This window comes from Hypanus sabinus, chromosome 13 (assembly GCF_030144855.1).
Source record: "Hypanus sabinus isolate sHypSab1 chromosome 13, sHypSab1.hap1, whole genome shotgun sequence".
Lineage (NCBI taxonomy): Eukaryota > Metazoa > Chordata > Chondrichthyes > Myliobatiformes > Dasyatidae > Hypanus > Hypanus sabinus.
Genome location: NC_082718.1, coordinates 87,209,655 through 87,237,275, shown reverse-complemented (window position 1 = coordinate 87,237,275; position 27,621 = coordinate 87,209,655). Strand labels below are relative to the sequence as shown.

Below are 27,621 nucleotides of genomic sequence, written 5' to 3'. Positions count from 1 at the left end.
ATAGTTTTCTTTTAATCTTTTTATAGAGCTGCCATCTTAAAATGGGGGTAATATTAGTATTAGATTATGCGCCTGCCGCTTGGCTTTTTTTCGAAGGGTGGGGGGAGGGGGTAGGGATCTTTTTTCACGCTTTTGCTCTTTATTTTTTTGCTTTTAGTTTATGGGCCGACTTTAAATTATTAATATTGTTGAGGTGTCATGTTCTCCGGTTGCTCCTGAATCAATTTTCCTCCTTCCTGAATTGTGGGTTATGTGTCTTTTTAACCTTTTATGATACACACAACTAATATTAGTATGATGGATAAATCTGTTAACTTTATCTCCTGGAATACTAATGGTTTAAATCATCCGATTAAACGTAAAAAAATATTTAAAGTATTCCATAGACTGAATGCTAATATTATCTTTGCACAGGAGACCCATATCAGGAGGGAGGATAATCAATGTTTTTTTAGGTTCTGGAAGGGTCAACAATTTCACTCAAATTGTACCGCTAAAATTAGGGGTGTGTCTATTTTTATAGACCCCTCAATATCGTTTACACATCATGAAATTATTTCTGACCCACAGGGTAGATTTTTGTTGATAACTGGCTTACTTTTTCATCGGAAAGTTGTTCTAGTTAATATTTATGCTCCAAACTTTGACTGCCCTGAATTTTTTAAACGTTTATTTACTTCCCTTCCTAATCTAAATGAATATATGTTGATAATGGGTGGAGATTTTAATTGTTGTTTGAATCCTTCGATGGATAGATCTAAACCTATTCGTACTCTTCCGAACAGATCAGTCCTACTTATTAATTCGTTTATGGTTGATTCGGGAATTACAGAAATATGGCGGTTTTTGAACCCTAAAGATAAAGAATTTTCATTTTTTTCACATGTATATCATAGCTATTCTAGAATTGACTATTTTCTTATTGATCATCGGTTATTAACGGATGTTATTGATTGTAAATATGATTCTATTACTATTTCGGATCATGCACCTTTGAAGTTATCTATTAAGATTTCGGACTATTCCAATAATATCAGATCTTGGAGGCTTAACGCTACTTTGCTTCAAGACCCAGAATTTATCACCTATATAAAACAGCAAATTGACTTGTTCTTCTCAACAAACTGTACTGAAGAAATTGACAGAGGAATACTTTGGGACTCTTTTAAGGCTTTTATTCGTGGACAAATTATCTCATATTCTGCTGGTAAAAGAAAACAAAGATATTTAGATATTGCTTTATTAGTGGATAAAATCAAGGAAATTGATAAGATTTATTCCGTGACTCCTACCAAAGAACTTTATAAGAAGAGAGTTGAGCTTCAAATGGAACATAGTTTACTATTATCTTCTTCAATTGAAAATCAATTAATTAGGACCAGGGCTCAATTCTATATTCACAGTGATCGTACTGGTAAACTGTTAGCTAATCAATTAAAAGCTATCTCGACTAAGCGACAAATTATTAAAATTCGCAAACAAGACGGTAATTTAACTACTGATCATAAAGAAATTAATAATACCTTTCAAGATTTTTATAAATCTCTATATCAATCAGAATTTGATGGTGACCAGTCCATGATAGATAATTTTTTTAACAATTTGAATATTCCTAAACTGATAGATGAAGACCATAGCCTGTTAGATGCTCCTATCTCTATGGTGGAAATAGGAGAGGCTATCTCATCAATGAATTCAGGGAAAGCTCCTGGTCCTGATCGTTATATAGTAGAATTTTTTAAAACTTTTTCTTCTTTGCTCTCTCCTTGGTTATGTGAAATTTTTAATGATGCGTTTGTTAAGAAGAGATTACCTCAATCTTTTTATGAAGCTAATATCTCTCTAATTCTTAAAAAAGATAAAGATCCTACTTTATGTACATCTTATCGCCCTATATCACTATTAAATGTAGATTCTAAGATTCTTACAAAAATTTTAGCTATTAGATTAGAAAAAGTACTATCACAGATTATTTCAGAAGATCAAACTGGTTTTATGAGGAATCGGTATTCCTTTTTTAATGTTAGAAAATTGATTAATATAATTCATACTTCACCACCCACAATCCCAGAATGTGTTATTTCATTAGATGCTGAAAAAGCTTTTGATAGAGTTGAATGGATATATTTATTTAATACATTGAGAAATTTTAATTTTAGTCCTAACTTTATATCATGGATTAAATTAATATATCATAAACCCGTTGCTTCTGTTCTTACAAATAACTATAGATCCTCTTTTTTTCAATTATCTCGTGGTACGAGACAAGGCTGTCCCTTAAGTCCTTTATTATTTAATATTGCATTAGAACCTTTAGCTATTGCTATTCGTGAATCTCCTAATATTTTTGGTATTACCCGTAATGAGAAGTTATACAAATTATCACTTTATGCTGATGATTTGCTGTTATATATTTCTGACCCTGATAGGTCTATTCCCGCTATTTTATTCTTGTTGGTTCAATTTGGTACTTTTTCTGGTTATAAACTAAATTTAGATAAGAGTGAATTATTTCCTTTAAATGCACAAACTTTATTGAGTGATAGGATACCATTTAAAGTTGTTACTGATAACTTTACCTATTTAGGTATAAAAATTACCAAGAAATATAAAGATTTATTTAGACTGAATTTTTTACCTATGCTTCATCAAATTCATCAACTTACTACAAGATGGTCTCCTTTGTTTTTATCATTAATTGGTCGGATTAATGCTATTAAAATGATGATTTTACCGAAATTTTTATACTTATTTCAAGCCTTACCAGTTTTTATTTCTAAATCTTTTTTTGATAACATTGATTCAAAAATTTCCTCATTTGTGTGGCAAAATAAAAACCCTAGGTTAAGTAAAAAGCAATTACAAAAATCTAAAAAAGATGGTGGTTTAGCTTTACCTAATTTTAGATTTTATTATTGGGCAAATAATATTCGTAATTTAATGTATTGGAAACTAGATTTGGATTCTCCACTGTGCCCACAGTGGGTAAATTTGGAATGTAATGAGGTAAAGGGATATTCTCTATTCTCTGTTCTTGGTTCTTGTCTTCCTGCTGATTTAGTTAAATTTAATAAACAAATATCTAATCCTGTTATTAAACATACATTACGAATTTGGTTTCAATTTTGTAAGTTTTTTACCTTGAAAAACTTTGTTCTTGATAGCCCTATCTTACTTAATTTCTTTTTCAAACCCTCTTGGACAGATCAAGCTTTTAACATATGGAAAAGGAAAGGTATAAAATGTTTTCGTGATCTCTTTTTTGAAGATACTTTGATGTCATTTGACCAACTTTCCAACAAATTTGAATTACCTAAATCTAATTTTTTCAGATATTTACAAATTAGAAATTTCTTACATAAAGTTTTACCATCTTTTCCTAATTCAACTTTGGTGGACTTTACAGATTTGATTTTTACCTTAAATCCTTGTCAGAAGGGATTAGTAGCTTTTATTTATAATATGATTATGAAGATACAACCAGAAATATCAGTTAGAATTAAACAAGAATGGGAAAAAGAACTTCGATATAATATATCAACAGATAAATGGGAAAAAATTTTGCAAATGGTTAATTCTTCTTCTATATGTGCTAAACATGCTTTAATACAATTTAAAATTGTACATAGAGCTCATATGTCTAAAGATAAACTTGCTCGATTCTATTCTGATATTAACCCTCAATGTGACAGATGTCATTCAGAAGTGGCCTCATTGACCCATATGTTTTGGTCATGTCCCACTTTACATAATTACTGGAAGGACATATTTACTACTATTTCCTCAATTTGTAATATAGATTTACAACCTCATTTTATTACTGCAATTTTTGGCATACCAAATGAAGATGGTAATCAGTTTTCCCCTTCAATCAGACGAATGATTGCTTTTGTAACATTAATGGCCAGAAGGTCTATATTACAAAATTGGAAAGAAGTAAATCCTCCTACCACGTTTCAATGGCTTTCTCAAACTATTTCTTATCTGAGCCTGGAAAAAATTAGAAGCACTATTTTTGACTCATCAATTAAATTTGAAGAAACTTGGAGACCGTTTATTCGACATTTTCATATGAATTAATTTGGCCTTTTCCAGACCTTCTTTCTGCTTATTCATGTTCAGGTATGGAGTTCTGGAGTTTGTTGACACTATCATATACTTGTAAACTATTATTATTGCCCATGTTAGTTTAGTTTAGTGTTTTATTTTTCTTAATATATACTTTTTTTCACATATTTTCAATTTTTTTTTCTCTCTTTTAATGGTTATTTTTGTTTTTTTTTCATATATAATCATATGGACTTGATTGATTAAGGTATTTTTTTTCTGCTGATGTTTAATAGGGTATTGTTATCTTATTATTAATGTGATTTCAAGTCTATTGTATTCATAATTTACTCATTATTATGTTATGTTTTTTTTATGTGTGTATATGAAAATCAATAAAAAGATTGAAAAAGAAAGAAAGAGAAATAAGCTAAACTGTTGGTTAAGATGCTACTGGTGCTGCCCATACTCCATGGTAAACGTTTTCAATCAGAATCTCCCTCTATAGCTCTTAAATCTGCCAATGGTTTCATGTTGATTCTCAGAAATGCTTAGTGAATGCTCACCATTTGTGGAAATAACCTCTGTAAGGTAGGTTCCAAACTTCTTAGCAGGAATTTAAAAAGAACTTCACAAAATAATGGCTGTCATTAAATTAATTACAAACCATAATGCAATTTTAGGGTTTTGTGATTGCAGTAGAACTTAGTCAGTCTGTTAATCATCTGAGATTGGATATCTACACTAAAATTCTGTATGTTTTTGTATCAGTTATAGTAGATTTCAGATGCAAACTTTTTTTGCCATTGTTAATAGTTTAAAATACCTGTTTTAAATGACATGTATTTAAAAGTTGGATGTGGAATCTGATCACACACTTGTTCAAACAGCAGAATTTGCATCATTACTTCTGCCCATTACATTACATTACAGGGAAACTCTCAATACTGCATGTTTGAAGGATAATGGATAATTAAATCCCAATTTATTACTCATTAATTTACTAATTACTACGGTAATTACATTTCTCAAGCACTAAAAACAATTGTGAAGAATTTCAATTCTGCTACTTTTATTTAATTTCAGATGCATTTAGACTCAGAGTTGTACAGCAGAGAAACAGACTTTTGGGCCCACTGCATTTCTGCTGACCATTGTGCTATCTATGCTGATCCCGTTTGCCTGCATGAATTCTGTATCCCTCTGTGCCAGGGGTCCCTATGCCATGGACTCATCCCAGGTTGGGAACCCCTGCTCTATGCCCTGTTCATTCAAGTACTTACCCAGTTGTATCTTAAATATTGTTACTGTTCCTGCCACCTTCACCATGTATGGAGGCTCATTCCAGATATCAACTACTCTTTGTGTGAAAAATCTATCCCTTCTCTCGCATTAAACTTGTGCACTCTGTAGAGTTGCTAGCTACTCTATTTATGCTTAACATAATTTTATATTCCCCTAATATATAACTTCTCGACCATCTTCTCTTCTGGGAAATCAAACTCAGCCTATCCAATAATTCAAGCCGGCCAAACCAGGCAACGTGGTTTTGAATCTTTTCTGCCTCCTGTATATGATAATTACATCTTTTTAGAACTGCTTCTTCTTAAAACTACTCTTAAGTGCAACCTAACCAATATTTTTGTACAATTGTAACATGATATCCCTATCTTCCACTCAGTGCCTCAGTCAAGAAAGGCGAGCATGCCATACCCCTTCACTGCTAAACCTGTGTTTGCCATTTTCAATGAACTATGTACTTTTAACCCGAGGGTCCTCTATTCAGCAATGTTCTCCAGGGTCCTATCCTGGTTTAACTTCTTACTTTGCCCTTATCTAAGTTAAACAGTTGCAGCCCATTTTCCCAGTTGACTGAAACCCTGTTGTAACTTAGAAAACCTTCTTCACTGTCCAAAGTACAAGCATTTTTGATGTCATTTGCAAACCTTGGCACCTACTTTCTCATTCAAATAGCTAATATACATTTTGGCCCAATTAAGCGGTTGCCCCCAATGACTTAAGTTTCATAGAAATAGTTAAGAAGATACATATTGTTAAAAAAAGACAAGCTACTGTTTAACTGAGTGAACAATTATGTATTTAAGTGAAATACAGAACAAATTAGAACAGTGGCCCAATAGTAATATCGTACAATAAAACTAATAGTTCCAAACAATTATTCAGGGGGGAATTAATCCAGTCTTCGCTGGATTTGATTGAGTGTAAATGAACAAAATCACCACGGAGGTGTGGAACCGAACAGCCACACAAATACAAACAACTGATGCTAGTTAGAAACTGTTCGGCAGCACTCTCCTGTCCCATTTCAGTGACATAGAGTCCCAAATAAATTAAGAGAATCCCAGCTGGTTTCTTGATTAGTTTTTGTTCTTTGAGTTGTCCCAAGTAAGCGGCTGTCCAATTTAACTGATGCTCCAATTAACTGGAATCTATTGTATATTATGAACAGCAGAGAATCCAGTACTAATTGCTGTGGTATATCACTGATCATGAGCCTCCAATCTAAAAAGCAACCCTTCACCATTACCCTCTCCATCATGTCACCAAGCCTTTTTTGTATCTAATTGTCTGACTTACCTTGGGTCCGATGTGTTCCATCAGTCTACTGGATTGGACTATTTTCTAATGGATCGGTCTACTGTGCAGGAAAAGTTCAGGTAAACAACTTCTGCCACCTTGCCCTCATCACTCCTCTTGGCACCTCTTCAAAAAAAACGTAATCAAAATTGTAGAAGAGATTTTCTATGCACACATGCAAATAAATCCAATCTCTCCAAATGCAAATAAATCCAATCTCTGAAAACCACTTCCAATAATTTTCCCTTCACTAATGTAGGGCTCACTGCCCTATCCTTATTGTCCTTAAATAAAGATACAACATTAGCTATTCTCCAGTCTTCTGGCACCTCGCCTGTGACTAACAAAATTTTTTTAAAAATCTCTGCTGAAGTGCCAACACTCTCCTCCCTTACTTTCCATAAAAGCTTTCGAATACACCTGGTCAAACCTTGTGGATTTATCCACTTTTACGTTGCAGAACCTTCAGAACTTCTCTTTACTTAATGGTTGTCTACGCAACCTACGGCATGTGTGCCTAAGTGCAGAAATTTTGTTGGAACACAATATGCAGTGCTGCCCTTGATTCTTTAAATAGTAAAAAAAGAACCATGATGATTACCTTTACTGCCGAATAAAGCAATGAATGATTTTTTTCTTTACAACTTGAGACTTTACAACAGTGAGATTTTTCACAAGGAACTTCTCACCCAGGCTTGGTGCCAGCTATGCAGATACGAGAACACACATTGTTGGATGATACATTTTGAAGCCTGGTGTGCACATCAGTATTTGCATAGTAAATGTTTGGGCCAATTGACCTTGGCTTTGCTATGTTTATATCTGTTTAACTGGGAAACATCAGGACCAGTACATTTTGGCCCAGTTAAGCAGCTGTCCCAATTAGGCAAAGTTTCATAGAAATAATAAAGGTATTTAAAAAAAGCCAAACTACTGTTAACTGAATAACCAATTATGTATTTGTGAAGTACAGAACAAATTAAAATGCTACTAATGCCTCTACAGTACTTTAAAACTGTATTTGTTCCTAATAGTTATTGATGGAATACTTCATCTGCTGTGTTCTTCTGATTGACTGTACATGAACAAAAGCAGCGCCTACCACAAAAAATGGACTGCCTCCATACAATGCTTTAGACGATTGCATCCTCCAAATCTTCATTTTCATTGTAATATTCAATACGATTGTCCATACCTTGAAATTCTTTGTAATTCCTAACTTGTTGAAGTAGTGAATCGTTACATTTTCATTCCCAGCTGTTTGGCATTTCCAAGCTTGAACGTTTGAAACCACTGTGAGCAAAGCAGTTCCAAATTGTCTAACTGTTTGCCAGCTATCAGTGACAAAAATCACTGCTTTTTGAACACATGCACACGCAACTAACGCAATTTTGAAACTGATTGCTCTAAACAGGCTGTAGTATCTAACGGCCCCTCATGTGTTCAGCTAATGCTATTTAGAAGCTGTTTGGCACCAGTCTTCTGCCCCAATTAAGTGGCACAGTGTCCCAGATAAACAAAGGGAATTCTGGCTATTTTTAGTTTTTGCTCATTAGGAGTTGTTCAAAATAAACTGCCACCCCCATAAACCCATTGCCCAGTTAACTGGAATCTGCTGTATTTTCTTCCATTGTTTGTGAGTAAACACTGGATATTCAGTGATAATGGTAAATACTGGTTAGTGTCTACATCAATATTCACACGAGTTATTGTTTTCTGTGATGAACTTAGTCAAGTCTAAATATGGAACTAGACTTACTGATGATAAGTGAATAATGCTTGTCTCTGTCTGAGGTATAATATTTTAATATAATAAAGCTTAGTGCTGAATGATGGTGGGTATAAACATTAAATCTCAAATTATGCTGCTAATAGTTGTATCTTTCTGTGCTTCAGAAGTTTTAAATAATGCAACCTACTGTAATTTTTTTGCCATGCATAATTAAAATTGGGGGGAAGGCTCCAAAACTTTTGGAAAGATGTATAGTAGCTGTACACTGAATGTTTCCCACATATAGAAGAAAAACAGTTGCCTTGAATCAGAAATATCAAAAAGACATCAGTTACAAGAAGGTAGAGCTAGTGTTTCTTAAAAATATCAGCTACCTTTCTGAATGCATCTTGAAAGTTGTCAGCATTCCTGCTTGTTCATTAATTTCTTTAATAGATTACTTATGGGCATTTTTGATGAATAATCAATAAATATTGACAGGCTTGAGTGGCCTTTCAAAGATAACTTGCAAATTGGCTCAACAGTTAGAGGTCATACAGATTCTGAAAACTTGATTTTGCATTTTCTGTAAAATAAGAATTTTGATGGTTGGAAGTAATCGTTGTATTCTGTTTTAGTAAATACAGTCTAAGATTAATAGGGTGAACTCTTGAGCACCACAATAACAGTAAGGTTGATATGGAAGTTCTCCAATTACAAAACATTTGATGTCAATTCAAATTTCATGGAGTTTCTATTTAAATAGGTTTATGGGATACTATGATTTTCTTTCTCTATAGTTGTTGAGCAGATCTTTAAGTAAAAGTTTAGTCTTTGTAACCAAAAGAATCATCACATTACAGGTGCGTCTTTTAGTTTTAAAGAAAATCCTAAAAGTATTTTACCACATTAATTTGATAACAGATGTTAAAAATGAAAATTAATAAAGGGGCTATTTAAAGCTTTGTTCAGATTAAATGCAAGTCAGATTTCTGTGCAAGGCATTATCAACAATAGTCTTTGACTTTGACATAAAAATCCATTTTTAGAATTCTGTGTTCAGACCTTCACCTGAAGTGGATTCAAAGTGGTTTTTGTATCGACTAAAAGGGAAATTATTGCATAACACAGTTGTTGATAGCTAGTCAATAATCTGCTCATGTTGGAAAATTCAATATGTTGACATGTTCTTGTTTCATGGATGCTGTGCAGTCTGAATGGCACTATTGGTATTTATGTCTTTTCTTTCACTGCCCCCATCAACACCCAGCCACCACTCCACTCTCTGTATAAAAACCTTGTGTGTCAGGTACACCCTGTATGACATTCTGACACTTGGTAAGGTTATTACTATTATTGATCATTAATGAAAAACTTTACCAGCTCGAACAGTTGTTTTTTTACCAGGCATAGCACATACTATTTTTAATATAAATTGGATTGATTTTGAAATGCCATAAATTTGTATATAAGATGTATGGAAGGTGAGTCTTACATTTGCATGGCAAACAGTCTGGCACAAACTTACTAAACTTCAAACTTCCAACAGAAAATATTGATTCATTGTGCAGCTGAAGGTGTGTTGGCTTTGATTTCTATTTGTTTGATCCAACTAATACATTGTAAAATTCATATTTTGGATCAGCAAACGTTTCCAAAATTAAATCAAATTTAATTGTGAGAAGAGATGAAAGTCTAGTTCAAATATTAGTAGCACTAATGAGAAGGATGTTTGGACAGGAGCGATCAACTTCACATAAGCTTGCTCATTGTTGATGGAATATTAAAACATTCCAATGGAGTTGTTTTTTAACTAATTTTTAAAACCTGTAAGTAAATACAACTTGTAGAGCAAGTTGTCTGGAATTTTTGAATTTGACCTGATGTCAGATAAGACAGCATCATATAATGCTGCATTAAGTATATCAGACAGCGAGGTGGTTTGCTTTCCTTAATTTGTTTTCCTCTCCCCAGTGGAAAGTTCAATTATATCTTATTTATTCAAGAACAGATGAACTTCTGTCTGTACTGTCACATTCCAGTTTAAGATGGCACTGGTGAGGCCCAGCAACTACTTACTGTTGGCAAAAAACAAAACAAAACTGCTAAATAGTTTATTAATAACACTTTTTTAAAAACGATCAACGCTAACATTGGAGAGGCGAATTGTGTCAGAGGCGCAGGGAGAAATGGTTGACGAAAGTGGAGACCAGTGGTGGATGGTCAAGGTAAGCAAAGGCGGAGATAGGGTCAAGTCCAGAGAAAAGGCAGAGTTGTAGTATTCTCAAGAGTGAGTGAAGTCCCAGAGTCTGATTAATTTAAGTGCTGGGCAGAATTGTAAAGGTCAGGTACAGGCCAAATCGTGATGGGGTTCAGGCTCCAGAACAGTCCAAGAGCAATGAATGACCCGATGTTTGGACAATTTAAGCATTGGGCCAGATGGAAAAGGTCAGGGTTTTGGGACTGGAGGTGAGGCAAGGCAAGGTCCTGTTTACCCATTTCTGCTCTCCACTCCACAAAGTTTACTCACTCTGCACTGAACTGAGGCTGTGGACTGCTCAGCTGCAGTGGTGCCCTATTTTGTGTCTTTCATAAAACTTCAGTTCTGAAGCTACTTGCTTACTTTTATTGTTTGCACAATTTCTTCTTTTCTCTCTCCATGCGTAATCTTTTTTTTAAACGGGTTCTTTTGAGGTTTCTTTGTTTTGTGGCTGCCTGTATGGAGATGAATCTCAAAATTGTATAATGTGTACATACTTCAATACTGTACTTTGAACATTAATTTTGTAGGCATGATTACTTGGTTAACCAGAGTTGGGTTCAGTAAAGATACCTTGCATCTATTTGCGTAATTATTGAAAAAGAAATGATACACTACTTTCAATACTACTTAACTGTACTGCTGATTTGATGGATAATGCTCTGAATGATGTGATACTCAGCATAAATTTGTAAAGTCCAGTGATGTCAGCCTGGATTTCCATAAAGTAAAACTGATCTGAATCCTTGAGCAGAATACAGGTGAACACAAATATAATTTTAAATCTCTGTTCAATGATTTGTTGCTTAACTATCTGCCATTCCATTATTTCATCAGTAATGTTTCCTTTGCTAAATGCTTTCAGTGTCGTGTTAGTCAATGTAGTGAGTTTCTGAAATTAAATTCTTGTAGAATCTTTGTATCAGCACACAGATTTGAGTTCATGTACTAGAAGTTTAAAAAAACCTACAGTCTAGCCCACTTCATCCTGCAGTTACCCAATTAAATAAATTGTAAAAGTTTTTTAAAAATCTGTCTGTTTCTCAGCTTGTAAGTGACTTATGTGAAAGATTTCCCGGAATATCAAATCGCTGTCTCAAACAGAAAGGCGATATCCTTTCACAGGATTAAGAGCTATTCCATTTAGAAAGCCTTCTCTCCCCTGCATCACAAGATAAACAGTGACCACCAAGAGTGTTTAAATTGGTTCACAAGATAGATATGGAGCACAATTTAATCTTCTGCTTAAGGTTTTAATCATGAATTACAAGCTGTGGCTTTGATCTTCATGGCTGCTAGAGGGAAAGGATAATGGCTTAGAGCTCTGCTTGGTTTGGCCCTGATGTTGTTGTTTAATTTTCTCAAACAGCTAAATCAATGCAAAAAATGTTGAAATTTCCTTGACCTTTTACAGTCGTAGTTTTCAAGCAGTTCTTTATGAGAATAACTAACCTCAAAACTCCCAAATTGCGTTAATGATTTTCTGTTCATTGAACCTATTTTCAGACCTTCATCGAGGCTCTTAAAATTATGTTTTGAACAAAGCTGGCAATGCACACATATTAAACTTTTTTACTGTCAAAATAAATTCCCATACTGACAACGTATGCTGACAAATGTAGTATGTATATCACGTTTAAAAGTAATTTTCTTTTATTTAAAAACATGATAATGAAATAGAAATTGACTAAATATTTTTGATAAATTTAATGTTAGCTGTATTAATAAGTCTACAGTAAACCTATTAGACTTATTCTTAAACATGCAATGGAATATTCTCTATTACAGTTAATGTTCTAAAACAATTTGCTGATTTGGGGAAGATTTTGCATTCAATAATTTGCAATTCACTGGTAAAAAATCTCAAGAAATTGGCAAAATTTTGTATGGAATTTACTCTTAAGATTGCATCCCAAATAGAAACTTAACTCGTGCAGCCTTACTCCCTAACCAACCACCACCACCCCAACTCAATTCAATCCGGATTTCATTGTTGCTGGTTCAGAATTAATTTGAACTTCCTAATATAGTTTCTAGCTGAGATAATATTTCCAATAATTTACATTACTCTCTCTAGCTTTGTTGCAGACTACTTTCCAACTTGCAGTTCCTTGAGTGTGACTCCTTGCATAGGATTTCTAGATTTCGTCTTTTTTTTTGTAATCTAATCAAACCCAAGTTCTTATTAATCCAAAAACTATTTGGGATTTATTATCATTACAGGTGATGTGATTGATAGTGAGGGTAAAGCCTTCGACTTCAAAAAGATATGCATTGAAAGGTTGGATGGGAAGAGCAACAACTAGAATTCAATCTAACCAAATGACAGTGCATTTGGGGAAGGCAAAGTACACATTAAATGATGGAATACTGGGAAGTGTAAGGAAACTTTGGAACACAGCACTGAATCCTGGAGGAGCTGGATAACATGGGTTAAAAAAAATGCATGAGATAATTTTCTGAAATAACTAATGCATAGAATATAAAAACAAGGATATCAAGTTCAAGTCTATTGTCATCTGACTGTATATATATACAACCATATGAAACAGTGTTCCTCCAGACAACGTGCACCCACACAACATGTATAACCCACAGCACATAAACCAGAATATTATTATATAAAAATTTAACAAAATATAATTCAAAATACATGTAGTAAGGTGCAGCATAGGCAAACACTAAACAGCTCGCTGTCCTAGTAATGAGTCCTCGTTGGTTACAAGGTATTCATTACTTTCATAGTCTGAGATAGCAAGCTGTTGCCCAGTCTGGCAGTCATAGTCCTGATGCTTTTGTACCTCCTTCTTGATGGTAGTGGGTCAAAGAAATTATGGGATGGGTGGTAGGGATCCTCAACAATGCTTTTGACCTTTTGTCTGCAATGCTCCTGGTAAATGACATAAATAGCGGGGGGGGGGGGAGATCCTGATGATTCTCTGTAGCGTATTGCGGTCTGATGCCTTGTAGCTTCTGTACCACACGATGCGGCTGGACGGGACACTCCCGATGGTGCTCCTGTAGAAAGTTGTTAGAATTGGGGGGGGGGGGGGGAGGGTGCAGGGAGCCTTGCATGCCTCAGTCTCCTCAAAGTGTAGATGCTGCTGTCCCTACTTGACTAGTGAAGTGGTGTTCCAGGTTAGATCATCCATTATGTGCACACCAAGGAATTTTGTGCTCTTCGCTCGCTCTTTGGCAGAGCCATTGATATGCAATGGAGAGTGGTTGACCTGTGCCTTCCTGAATTCCACCATCAATTCTTTTGTCTTGTCCATGTTAGAACTCCAGTTTTTGTTCTCACACCATTTGACAAGCCTCCCTACCTCCTCTCTGTATGCCGACTCATCATTGTAGCTGATGAGGTCAAACACTGGCATTGTCAGCAAGCTTGTTGATGCAGTTTCAGCTGAAACTGGCAATGCAGTCCTGAGTTAGCACCGTGAACAGCAGCAGACTGAGCACCCAACCTTGGGGAGGGGGCACCAGTGCTGAGCATGATGGAGCTTGAGATGTTGCTGCCAACTTGGATTGACTGGGGTCTTTCTGTCAAGAAGTCCAATTGCAAAAGGGGGTACTGAGTCCCAACAAGGACTGTTCACTCACCAACAACATCTTGGTATACAAGACATCACTTTCCAGGTGGGACAAGATGAAGTGGAGAAACAGGGCTATGGTTTGAATAGTAAGAGAAGTGGAAAAGGTCCAGTGTAGCTGGAAGTTGGATTTTATATGATCCACTACTAGCCAAGATCCAGCTATACCTGTGGAAATTGTTAGTTAGGCAATAACTAATGTACTATATTTGGTTCCAATCACACTATATTAAATGCTGTTATAGCAATTGAGTAATTATAGGATTTTTGTGTAGAACATCAGAACTGAAAATTGTTAGTTGCAATATTTTAGGTGAGATTTTCTTTAGAATAAGGATGAGAAAAAATGTGATAATGCAAAGTCTATTCCTTTAGCAGCGATGTCGGTAAGGGGGTAAGTTTAATTTAAGGTGATTTATAGAATGATTACAGGGGTATTGAATGAAGTAATCTTCACCTATATGAGTGGTGGTGTTCTGGAGTACCCTAGCTAATAGGGTAATAGAAGCAGAATCTATAATGAATTTGTACTTGGATGAGGGCTTGGGATACTGTAACCTATGAGTCTCAGTGTTGAAAAATGAGATGTCTGTAAAGGGCCTCAGTGGCTGGCATGAATGCACTGGGTCAAGTAGTTATCTTCAAAACCATTAATTTCAAGGATTCTCTGACTTTGGTCCTGGGATAATTGAACTTAATACCCTCCCTGCCAAATTGTTCTTTCCTTTCCATAACCAAAAGATGATCTTTGATTCAGAATATTTTTTACTTTATTAGATTAAGTAAAGAATTATGTTCCATTACAAACTTGGAATAATCAGCAATAGTTAAATGTTGTAAGAGTAATTTGGTAGAACTGAATGAATTTCTTTCATCATATCCAATGGCTTACTAAATACATTTAATTGCATGTTGAAGGTGACATGACATTTGGTGACACAAACAATTATGTGGGTTCCAGTTGAGAACACAATTGCATTGGCAAAATTTTATGGAGTATTGGTGAAGTTTTGTTTATCATCCTAAGTAAAATAGTTTTCTTATGCCATTGTTAAAGGATATAAAGCAAATCTGACTAAATGGTCCATTTAACTCTGTTTTATATTAACCCTGTGGAGGCTATTGAAATAACTTAATGTTGAGAGCTTTACTGAAACATAACCAGGTTCTCTTGTGTATTTTCATGGATTAACAGGCTACCAGCGCTCTGGATGCAGAGAGTGAACACTTAGTACAAGAGGCCATTGATCGGGTTATGCAGGAGCGAACAGTTTTGGTAATTGCACACAGGCTTTCAACTGTAAGAAATGCCTCCAAGGTAAGCTCAGGGAGAATTTTGGTTTGAGGAAGAATAGTGTGTCAAATGCCTGCTTTAAAAAAAATTAAAAGTCATGTCAAGTTGCTATTAACTATCAGTTTCTCACAGCTGTGAATTGAGGCCACACATAAGAAAGTAAATTGGCCCACATTATGTGTGAAGGCAACGTATGAGAAACTGAAATAGTAAATGATCAAAGGTTTTGGTGAGTTCCAACATTTATTCAATGATTTTGATTTCAAAATTGTTGAAGTACAGGAAACGTTTTAGCTCATTGAACCTTTTTCATCTTTTTGAACAATCACTGTCACCTTCCATTTCCCTAACCTATTAACCTTTCCCTTTAATATTTATGCACTTGCTCTTTTCCTTAAACAAAAGGCTTCCTCTTTCATCATTATTTGCGTTTAGTGAACTGCTCTTTATCCCTAAGAACTCACTGTATTTATAAATTTTGAAAACTAATCACTGGGTAGAAAAGAAACCTTACACAGTCAGTTAACAATCAGGAACATGCTGCTGAAAAGGCAGTAGAAGTAACTTCCATGAGGGAAATTTGGTTTTGATATTTCTGAAAAGGGAATTTACAGGACCATGGAGAAAGCAGAGGAATTGTCCTAATAAGATAAACTTCCAGTGAGTTCACATCAACAATAATTGTAATCTTTGACCTTCAGTGATTTTAAATTTATCCCTAGGTGCAGACATGCTAATAATTTTGAACACTTTTATTTCCTAGTAATCCTTGTTCCTTTTCCCCTCCCCATTTGCTCTTATTTGCTGTGATATAACTGAAGAGTTTTGTCCATAGCTGATAGTGTTGAACTTGTGTTGGTTTTTAAAAAAACATGCATCTTTGAAGGTTTTGATTTCAAGGTATAGATATATTTGCTTCTGACTTCCTCCATTGCCTTTTTTTTTTTGCACAGTTTTCCCATCTGTAGCATTCCCCTCTCAAATTGAATCACTTCATGTGGAACTTCATCTACAATCTATCCTGGTATAATGTATAATTGAATATTATGTGAAGCACAGAGTTCAGGTTGAACAGACACTATGACACTGAGAATTTCTCAGTATTTTGGCAAACTGGAAAAGATCATTAGTGTAAACCAACAGAAGAATCATTTTGGATTTAATCCTGGTGCAGCAGTTTTTTTTTTGCTACCTATAGTATCTATATAATGTATTTTATATATTGCTTTTGCTAGAATGCAATATCAATTTGACAAAGATGGTTCTTTTTTAATAAGCAAAATAGATCTCGAAACAGACTAAACAAGCTGGCGCTAGTGATAGAAAGCATATGCACTCCACAGGGATTCTCTTGGTTTAATTCACTAGGACATGGTTGCTTTACTTTATAACCATGTTAAATGTGTGCATGCACAATTCTGTTATGGGGAGCTGCAATATTTTATGCATTCTTTTGTAATGGTGTAGATTCTTTTTTAACTCTGAAGAAGAAAACATGGATAGCAGTTTATGAACTTTGTTAACAATGTATTTTCCAAAACTAGTTCCTAGTTTTTTCGTACAACATGATCCTTTAAATTAATGCATTCTTGTGGATGTTAAATATTCAGTCGCTATGGGGGAAAAAGCAGCCATTTTTTTCCTATATATTGAATTCAAGTATTCATCTATGTCAATGCCATGTCATGAGATTTTCTGTCAGAGACAGTTAAATACCAGCTCTCTGAGAGAAAATAGCTGATATTTGGATAAAAGGATTGTGAATGTCTTGCCTTTCACCATGTTGATTGTACTTTCAGTTATACTGAAGGGAATACCTACATTGTGCATGATATTAAAAGAAGGAGAACATTACTTGAATTTCTGTGCTATTTGTGGGGCAAAGGTATAAGTACAAGTTTTTTTTTTATATACTGGAAACTTTCGTTCTAAAGAGGACAGGGGGAAACAAATCAGCCAAAGGCACTTGAACAACTTCCAAAAATTCTTGTTGGTTCTTGCAGATTTTCTCTTGTCATCTTATTGGATTTTGAATGATGTACTGTTGATGAATAATAGAATATTGTGGATTTACTTATTCAACTGTATTAAAAACTACATTATTATAGTAGGGGAAGTAAATTTACAATCCAAACCAATATAGATTTGCCTTCTGCGCTAAGGCATTGAATTCTTTGGTGTATAATCCCATCGTGTTGTACAACTTTTTTTTATACTCTCAGTAGCCATCCTTTTATTTGCTTTGTCCACACTTCCCATTCCCTGAAGTTTTTGATTGTTTACTGAGATAGTTCTTCTGGTCAACTTGTTCAACATGTAACATTTTAGCTGGTCCCAGTTCTGTTCTTCAATGTGCACTTCCAACAAACTTCACCAAATGCATTTTCTCCCTCCTAGTTCCAGGCTGGTGATAACTTCCCCAACTCACAAATTCAGCTGCCATCACTAAAACATCTTGTTTCACCCCAGCAACATCAACCATCTCCGTTCCTGCTCTAACGTTTCTACCACTGAAATCCTCATCTACAGTTCTCCTGAATGTCTACATGAGTTTTCCAGCACTCTCCTGGAAAGCCTCCCATATTTTCCAACTTGGTAAACATTAAATTATCCAAAGTTCTGTTTCTAATTTCCATTAAGTCTTGTTTACCATCACTCCTATGTTTGTTTACAATGCAATTTTTAAAAGATTTTGTTTCCAGTTTTTAGCTTCTCTACTTGTATAACCACTTCTAATCTAAAAATTATTCACCTACTCTGCACTCTCTTATTCAAGCCTCCTGCATGTCCCAGTATTTTTTCTTGCAGCACTATCTGTAACCGTCTTTTCTGGTCCCACATAGGATTCCCCCCCCCCCCAATCTTTCTGCCTTTTAACTGTTTGGTTCTCCAGTGATGTACTCCTTAAATGTCTTTTGATCAAGCTTTTGATCATCTCTGATATCATCACCTATGCCACCACCTGGGTTAGGTTTTATTTGATAACATTATTATGCCCCAACCATAGGAATTTCTTCCTTGGATTTTTCAACTTTGCCGCCACTGCATCTGGAACCACCTCTGACCAGCTTTTGGTTACCAATGTTAGTGACATATGTTGTAAAATTCCACTTGGTAGCTCCCGTGTCTTGAGTGCTTTATTTCTTGAAAGGCGTCATACTGTATAAGTTGAAGTGGTTAAATGATGTATGGGGCTGCCAGACCTTAAATTTCCCATCAAGTGTTGAACAGATTTCTCTCATAAATGTATCGTGTTTCTTCTTTGGCTCAAAACACTCAGATCCGATATTATCATGGGCATATCTTAGCAGTGATAACATCAGTTCAATAAATTGGCTCAACTTTACATATGTGCAAATATAGATATCAAAAAATGCTGGCCTTGCTACTGATGCCTGAAAATGAAATTATAACAAAAAATGCGAAGCTGATATTGGGAAACATTACCAACAACTGGAACATGGCCAAAAACAGGGTTGAAACCAACTCGTACGGCTATTTTTTTTCTTTGTGAACATTGCCAGGTGCTTTAGTGGGAAAATAGTAAGAGATGTTACACAAAAAGGATGAGGTCAAATAGATTGAAGTGATTTCTTCATTCTGGACCCTGTTTTAAGAGAGGAGGCAGCTGTACTTTTAAGGATAAACTTGTAGAAATTTAGAAACAAAGTAAGTGAAGCAGGACAGACAAAAAATGGTCTCTGCAAAATAGCTTTTCAGTGGAATTGCTGTGATGTAACCCTCCCCCCCACCCCCTCCCCACCATTCAGACTTGCCTCCCCCTATGGCCAGGGGATTTGAGTTGCTAATAATTTCCAACAAAGATGATCCTTGCACTGCTGATAAAAAGCCTCCTCTGTCCCTCAGGACATGCAGACAGCTACTTGTGGATAAAAGACTTAAAAGAGCCTTTTAACAATTTTGTAAAAGTATAATTCCTTAAATCAGAGCTAAGTTAAGCTGGCTGAAGGTTAAGATGAAAATCATTTTAATGAGCTCCCAATGTTTCACCAAGCGCAAAAGACAAACTGGAAACCCCAAAGTAGGGAGTAACATGGAATGTAGAAAACAGTTAAGTGTAGTATTTAGATCAAACCTCGTGGCCAATTGAGGACTGGACCAGCACATTTGTAGTTTAAGGCAAACATTTACATTTACTACCAGTTCAAAGATACTCTCGTTTCTTGAGCAAGCACATTAAGTTTAAAGTTGTGGGTTTGCAGAAATTGTTGTTTAAAAGCACATCTGTATTTTTGGATAAAGGTACCTGTCATAGAGAAAAAAAATAATTTGCTCTTTTTTTTCCAGCCAAAAATTCCAAATAGTTGAATGTTTTCAGTTTTTGATGTTTAGTACAGACATTGGAGCTCATGTTTTGAAAAATTAAGTGAAATTATGAAGTAAGTTGTGATGCTCTTTAACACAAGAGAATGTGCAGATGCTGGAAATCTGGAGTGACCCATAATACTGGAGGAACTCAGCAGATCAGGCAGCATCTACGGAAATAAATATAGAATCAACATTTCAGGCTGAGAACCTTCATCAGCCTGACCTGATGAAGAGAGAAGAAACCTGAAAGAATGGTGGGTCAAGGGGACGGAGTACAAGTTAGAAAGTAATAGGTAATGGGCACGAAGTGAGAAGCCTGGGAGGTGATAAGTAGAAAAGCTAAAGGGCAGGGGAAGGAGGAATCTGGTAGGAGAGGAGAATTGAGGCAGCAGGGGTGTGATAGGCAGGTGAGAAGAAAGGAGGTAAGAGGGGTAGCCAGAGTGGGGAATTGAAGAGGAGGAAAAATGAAGAAAATTAACAGGTCAGAGAAATCAATGTTCATGCATCAGGTTGGAGACCGAGTTCCTGTAGCAGTTTGAGTCTGTTGCTTGTGATGTTCTTTGCTTGTCTGATTTATAATCCAGTGGGAATCAAAGCTGTTACATTAAATTTTTAGTTAATGTGACCCAAGTAAGAATGAGAACTGCCAAATATACTGGAAATACTGAGGGCGATGCTGGAAATGATTATTGTTTTACTGTACTTTCAGAACAGCACCACTGAATTCCTAATTAAACTTGCCCTGAAGAAAGCTGCCCAGAAATTATGCCAAGCTACTCATGCTGATAAACATAATTTGCCCTCTTAATAAGGTGTTAGTCCTGCCAGTAAGGTGTGAGTAAGGATTTGTAGGCAGGCAAACAATTTTAACTTTTCTTTATCCAAATTCCAGAATAAATAAGAATTATAAAATTATTTCAACATAAATACCTCAGCAGATTTAAGCATCACTGAATAGATGTTCTTTTTAGTCACATTATTCCTTTAGAAAATGAGTAAGTTCTGAATTCTGAGTATTATGAAAGCATCACATCTGTTGTTAGAAGAAGACATCAAAAGGAGGGAGGGCTTGCTTGATGTCCTGGCAAACAATTATTGCATAAACATCATTTCTACAAGCATTCATTTGATTGTAAGATCTCAGCAAAAGCAACATATGTATTGGCTGCCACCTTCAACTCCAACACTTAATAAATTCTTCATTGACTTTAAAGGGCTTTAGTATGCTCATGGGTAATAAAAATGCGGTTCCTTCTTTGTATGCCTGCCATAATTAAACTGTTTAGATTTTTGACAAATAGTGTATGATTTACCTATCCTTTATTACTTCCCAAACTCATATATTGAAACCATGTGTATCAAGAATAGTGTCTTTTAAAAAAAATTGAACTGTTGCCAACCAAGTTATTTTTATGAAATGTATCGAACTTTCTGCTGATTACTTGTTTAGTTACTAATTTATGAAGTAAAATGTAATCAAGGAAATTACAAAAACCCCCAAGACCTTAAGAGCAAAATAAAATTCTGGCCATTGATTTTGTTCAAAATATTGGGTTCTCATAATAGTGGATTTGTTGTAGTTCTAGCCAACATTGATAAATTTAAAACTATAAACCTAAACTTAATTATTCTTGAGTATCTCATCCAAATTTTTGTTCCCAATGAACGCCTTAACTGTTTTGTATTAAGTAATTGTGGGTCCATATATAAGTTTTCTTGAGTGCCTTCAAGTTCTAAATTGATTGATGGAAGACTGAAGAACTTCAGATAATGCAAAACTAAATGCTTGCTGGAGAAAGTTAAAGCAAGACACACAAAATGTTGGAGGAACTTAGCGGGTCTGGCAGCATCTATGGAATTGAATAAACAATCGACATTTTGGGCTGAGACCCTTCGTCAGGACTGGAAAAGTAGGGGGAAGACGACAGACTATAAAGGTGGGCGGAATGGGAAAGAGAATGGTTAGAAGGTGATGGGTGAAGCCAGGTGAATAGGGAAAGTAAAGGACTGGAGAGGATAGAATCTGATAGGAGAGGAGACTGGACCATAGGAGAAAGGGAAGAAGGAGGGGACCCGGGAGCGTGGCAGGCAAGTGAGAAGTAAGGGGCTAGAGTGAGGAATAGAAGAAGAGTTGGGGAGAGGGGAAGAGTTTCTTTTTATCGGAAGGAGAAATCTTCCTGTTAAGGCGGCAGAAAGGTCGAGTGAGCACGGATGTTCAGTACATGGATGAGATGCAGCTGAAGGCAGCATCAATGGTGGAGGAAGGGAAACACCATTTTTTGAAGAAGGAGGACATCTCTGATATTAAAAGATAACATTCTTTTGTAGATGTGTGTAACTGCTGCTACAAATGGTAAACAAGATGGCTGGTATTGTGTATGTTCAACTGTGCTGTGGCAAACTGGAAGATGTAAAGGTTAAATTTTTACTGTTAACTCAGAAAATATGCTTAATTGAAGCAGGTGCTGGTGGCCAACATGAGTTGCCAAGCTAACGGTATGTTATATAAATTCATGCAACTAATGGGCCTTTGTTCTTAACTAACAACAGAGTCTCTAGTAAATGAGATAGCATTTTGAGACTATTTTTGTCATAGCAACAAAAACTTCCAACTGCCCTAAAACATTTTGTAACAAGTTATTTGTTACAGAAAGCTTTCCTGAAATTGACTGCAGTTAATATAGGGATGTTCTGGAGGGTGTTGGTCCAGCACCCCATATCCTGGTCAATATCAGAATCTGAATCATGTTTAATATCACTAGCATATGTCATGAAATTTGTTTTGTGGCAGCAATATAATACAATACATAAATGAAAAAAAATCTACAAATTACAGTAAGATATTGAGTGCAAGGTTAAGACACCACTAAACCAGCTGATCAGTCTTACTCCTGTACTTCTTGTCTTCACACTCTGAAATCCTGCCAACAATAGTTGCTCATTGATAAATTTATAAGTGGCCTTTGAGCTGTGCCTTCACACACAGAGAGAGTAGAGCAGTGGGCTGACCATGTATCCTTAAGATCTATTAGTGTTGCATGACAGTGAGGAAGAGATGTTATTTCTGATCTACACTGACTGGTCTCACAATGAGGTTGGCGAGAATCCAGTTGCAGAGGAAGGGACAAGCGCTCAGGTTTTGGAGTTTGTTGATTAGTACTGAGGGTAGGATTGTGTTGAATGCTGAGCTGTGATCAATAAACAGCAGCTTGACATAGGCATTGATATTGTCCAGGTGATCCATAGTGAGTGAAGAGCCAGAGAGCTTGCATCTGCTGTAGACCTATTGTGGTGATGGACAAGTTGCAGTGAGTCCAGGTCTTTGCTTGGACAGGAATTAACTCTAGCCATGACAAACCTCTCAAAGCACTTCATCACCATAGATGTGAATGCCACTGGGTGATGGTCATTGACGCAGCTTACTCTGCTTTTCTTGGACGTTGAGATGATTGTCATTGTTTTGAAGCAGGTGAGAACCTCCAACTCCAGCAGTGAGAAATTGAAGATGCCCTTGGAATACTCCTGTCAGTTGATTGGCACAGGTTTTCAGTACCCTACCAGGTGCACCATCAGGGCCAATTGCCTTGTGAGGGTTCACCCTCTTGTAAGATGTTCTGATGTCAGCCTCCAAGACAGAGATCACAGGGTCGCTAGATGCTGCAGTAATTTGCACAGGTATAGTTTTATTCTCCCTTTTATAGCATGCATAAAAGTTGTTCAGCTCATCTGGGAGTTAAGCATCTCAGCTATTCATGATGTTAGCTTTCGCCTTGTAGGAATTAATGGCCTGCATAAGCTGTCAGAGCTGATTTGCATCCAATTCTGTCTCTAATTTCATTTACAATTGTTTTTTCATTCTTAATGTAACCTTCTGTAGGTTGTACCTGGACTACTTATATAGTTCAGAATTACCAGTCTTTAATGCCATAGATACAGCCATCAACAGATTCCAGAAATCCTGGTTCATCCACATCTGTGGTTTGGGTATGTCTGATGTGTTCTTGAAGGCATACACTCATCCACACAAATCTTGATGAAGTTAGTGACAACTGTGGCATATTTATTCAAATTTGAAAATTAATCCCTGTATATTGTCCAATCCACTGATTCAAAACAGTCCTGTAAGTGCTCTTCCACCACCCTTAACAATGCCGCCTTGGTCCTCACCACTGGCCTTTCATCTCTACCTTTATGCCTGGAGTAGATGTACAGCCAGGTAAGGAGACTTTCCCAGGTGCATGTGTGAGAGGGCATTGTAAGCGTTCTTGGTGATATAACAGTGGTCAATTGAGTTAGCTCCTTTGGTTCTGCAGGTGTGTTTCAATACCTCCTTGTGCTCTTTATCGACTACAGCTCAATATTCGATGCCATTAAAAGTATCAAAACTAACGAATAAACTCAGAAGACCTTGGCCTCAATACCTCCCTGTGCAATTGGATCCTCAATTTCCTCACTTGCAGACCCCAGTAAGTTTGGATTGGCAACAACATCTCGTCCACGATCTCCATTAGCATAGGTGCACCACAACACTGTATGCTTAACCCCATGCTCTACTCACTTTACACTAATGACTGTGTGTCTAAGCACAGCTCCAATGCCATATTCAAGCTTGCTGATAACACCAGTGTTGTAGGCCGAATCCAAGATGGTGATGAATCAGCATTAAAACGGAGATTGCAGATCTGGCTGAGTGGTGCCATAACAACCTCTTACTCGATGTCAGCAAGACCAAGAAGCTGATTATTGACTTCAGGAGAAAGAAACCAGAGGTCCATGAGGCAGTCCTCATTGGAAGATCACAGGTAGAGAGGATCTGCTATTTTAAATTCTAAAGTATTATTATTATTTCAGAGGACCTGTCCTGGGCCCAACATGTAAGTGCAATTTCAAAAAAAATGCACAGCAGTGCCTCTACTTCCTTAGGAGTTTACGGAGATTTGGCTTGACATCTAAAATTTTAACAAACTTACATAGCTGCGTAGCGGAGAGTATATTGACTGGCTGCATCATAGCCTGGAATGGAAATACCAATACCCTTGAACAGAAAATCTTATGAAAGGTAATTGATACATTCCAGTCAATCACAGATAAAGCCCTTCCCACCACTGAGCACATCTACATGAAGCACTGTTGCAGGAAAGCAGCATCCGTCGTAAGGGACCTCACCACTCAGAACATTCTCTCTTTTCACTGTTGCCATCAGGAAGGTACTGGAGCCTCAGAACTCACACCACCAGACTTGGGAACAGTTACTACTCGTCAGTCGTCAGGCTGTTCAATCAAAAGGGTTAACTTCACTTGCCCCATCATTGAAATGTTTCTACAACCAATGGACTCATTTTCAAGGACTCTTCATCACATATTCTCTATTTTTTGCTTATTTAATTATTTATTATTATTTCTTTATTTTTCTGTTTGCTCAATTTGTTGCCTTTTGACTCTGGTTGAACTCCTGAGTTGGGCAGTCTTTCATTGATTCTGTTATGGTTATTATTCTGTAGATTTATTGAGTATGCTCACAAGAAAATGAATCTCAGGGTTGTATATGGTCACATATGTACTTAGATAATAAATTTACTTTGTACTTTAGAACATTGATATACTGGTGGCAGTTAATCAAAGACTTCTTCAAGCAAGCCTGGATGAAATCCTCCGTAATGATAGGGAAGCCATTAGGGTGCACTGTTTTGTGACTTTTGATCAGTGCTCAGTTCCTCCAGTACTTGCCTGAAGTTGGCCAGAGGTGGAATGTACACCTCAACCAGAGTGATGGTGCAAAACTCCCTTGGCAGATAAAATGGTTGGCTCTTGACCACTAGGTGTTCCAGATCAGGTGAGCATAACTGAGAATGGCCATGTCCATAAAGCATACTCTGTCTCTTCTCCCTTTAAAAGACTGAGCTGTCCTGTCTTTGTGGTGAAAGGTGAAGCCATCAAGCTGTAGCGCTGCATCTGAAATGGCGGGGGATAGCCATGTTTCCATGATGCAATGTACACGGCAGTTGCTGCTTTAGGTACACCTTCTTGCAGACATGATCGAGGTCTAATTGTTATACCAAACATCAGAATGCAGAAGAAATGTGATCCAAGTGACTTCAACCATGGAATGATTGTTGGTTCCAGATGGTGTGGTTTGAGTATCTCAGAGACTGCTGATTTCCTGGGATTTTCCTGCACAACAGTCCCTAGAGTATATGGTGAAGGTGCGAAAAACAAAAAACATCCAGTGAGCAACTGTTCTGTGGGCGAAAACGCTGTTTTAGTGAGAGGTGCCAGAGACGATTGACCAAACTAGTTCAAGCAGACAATAACTCAAGTTCAAGTGACAATAACTCAACCACTTACTGGTGTGCAGGAGAGCATCTCTGAATGCACAATGTGCCAAACCTTGAAATGGATGGGCTACAGCAGCAGAAGACCACACCTGGCTCCACACCTGTACCTATAAAAGGTCTCCATTCTGCATGTTGTTTTCCTCCTCATTGATCTCTGTGTACGCAGTAATTGACTTTGTTTTCTAAATTCTTGAGTTTCTTTCCTTCAAGCAATTGAACTTCTCGTATAGCTCCTCATATATTTTACAGAGGTTATTGTGGTGAGAAACAAAATTTCTTCTGTCTCTTTGGAGGCAGCTTAAATTGAGTACATGAATTAGCTTTTTCAAACTTAAGTGAAGATCAAATTGACATAAGCTTCATGCTTCTGGATAGAGAATGATCCTGCTGCTAATTCCAAGGTCCAGAAAGAAATATAGGTTAAGAAAGCAAGAAATGAAAGCTCAGGGCACTGCACTACTGATAAGCTAGGCATACAACAAGTTTTGTGGCACAATAGCTGTAACAAACTGAGAACACTTCTCAGTATCAATTATTTTGTTGTATATTGATGGAATTTAGAGAGGTGTTGCCAAATTGTCCATTTCGATTTGTCTATACCAAGAGGATTCATTCTTCTCCATTTGGTCAAAACTTGAAATTTTTAATTGCAGGTCAGTAATTAATTTTAAATCTGATACATTTTAACAGAAACCTATCCAACATATTAAGATCCAGACAAGAGAAAATCTGCAGATCCTGAAAATCCAAGCAACACACACAAAATGCTGGATATTTAAGGGACTAGATAGATAATTGCTAATTCAATGTTCCTGATGTACCTATGATCTGACAAATATTTTACCAAATTTATATGTCCATAAGACACAGGAGCAGAATGGGGCCATTTGGCCCATCAAGTCTGCTCCACCATTTTATCATGGCTAATACATTTACCTCTGAACCCCATTCTCCTGCCTTTTCCCCATAACCTTTCATGTCCTGACTAAATGAGAATTTAACAGCTTCTGCTTTAAATGCAGTTAGTGACCTGGCCTCCACAGTCCCAATTGCAACGAATTCCACAAATCTGCCACCTTCTAGCTAAAGAAATTCCTCCTCATCTCTGTTCTAAGTGGATGTCCCTCTATTTTGAGGCTGATCCCATTGGTCCTAGACTCCTTCACCTAGATACATCCAATATATCTAGGCCTTTCAATATTTGAAATGTTTCAATGTGATTTCCCCCTTATTTTTCTAAATTCAGTGAGTACAGGCTCAGAGCCTTCAATTGTTGCTCATATAGAATCTTACAACATGTCCCATGGATTCCACAGAAACCATCATGCACCCTTTTACATTAATCCCATTTCTTCTGATATTTCTATCAATTCCTCCTAGATGTCACCATTTGCTTACACTGTAGGACAGCTCACAAATAACCTACCAACCCATGTGTCTTTGTGGTGTGGGAG

General features: G+C 36.4%; 1 protein-coding gene across 3 annotated transcripts in view; it reads left to right on the top strand.

Annotated features, from left to right (window-relative positions):
• Window positions 1–27,621, top strand: part of LOC132404077 (ABC transporter B family member 1-like) — a 152,893-nt gene that overhangs the window by 120,085 nt on the left and 5,187 nt on the right. For all 3 annotated transcript variants that reach the window (XM_059988085.1, XM_059988086.1, XM_059988087.1), the window contains exon 19: window positions 15,405–15,527. In XM_059988085.1, coding sequence (XP_059844068.1) covers window positions 15,405–15,527 — 123 coding nt within the window. The remainder of the gene's footprint in view (window positions 1–15,404; window positions 15,528–27,621) is intronic.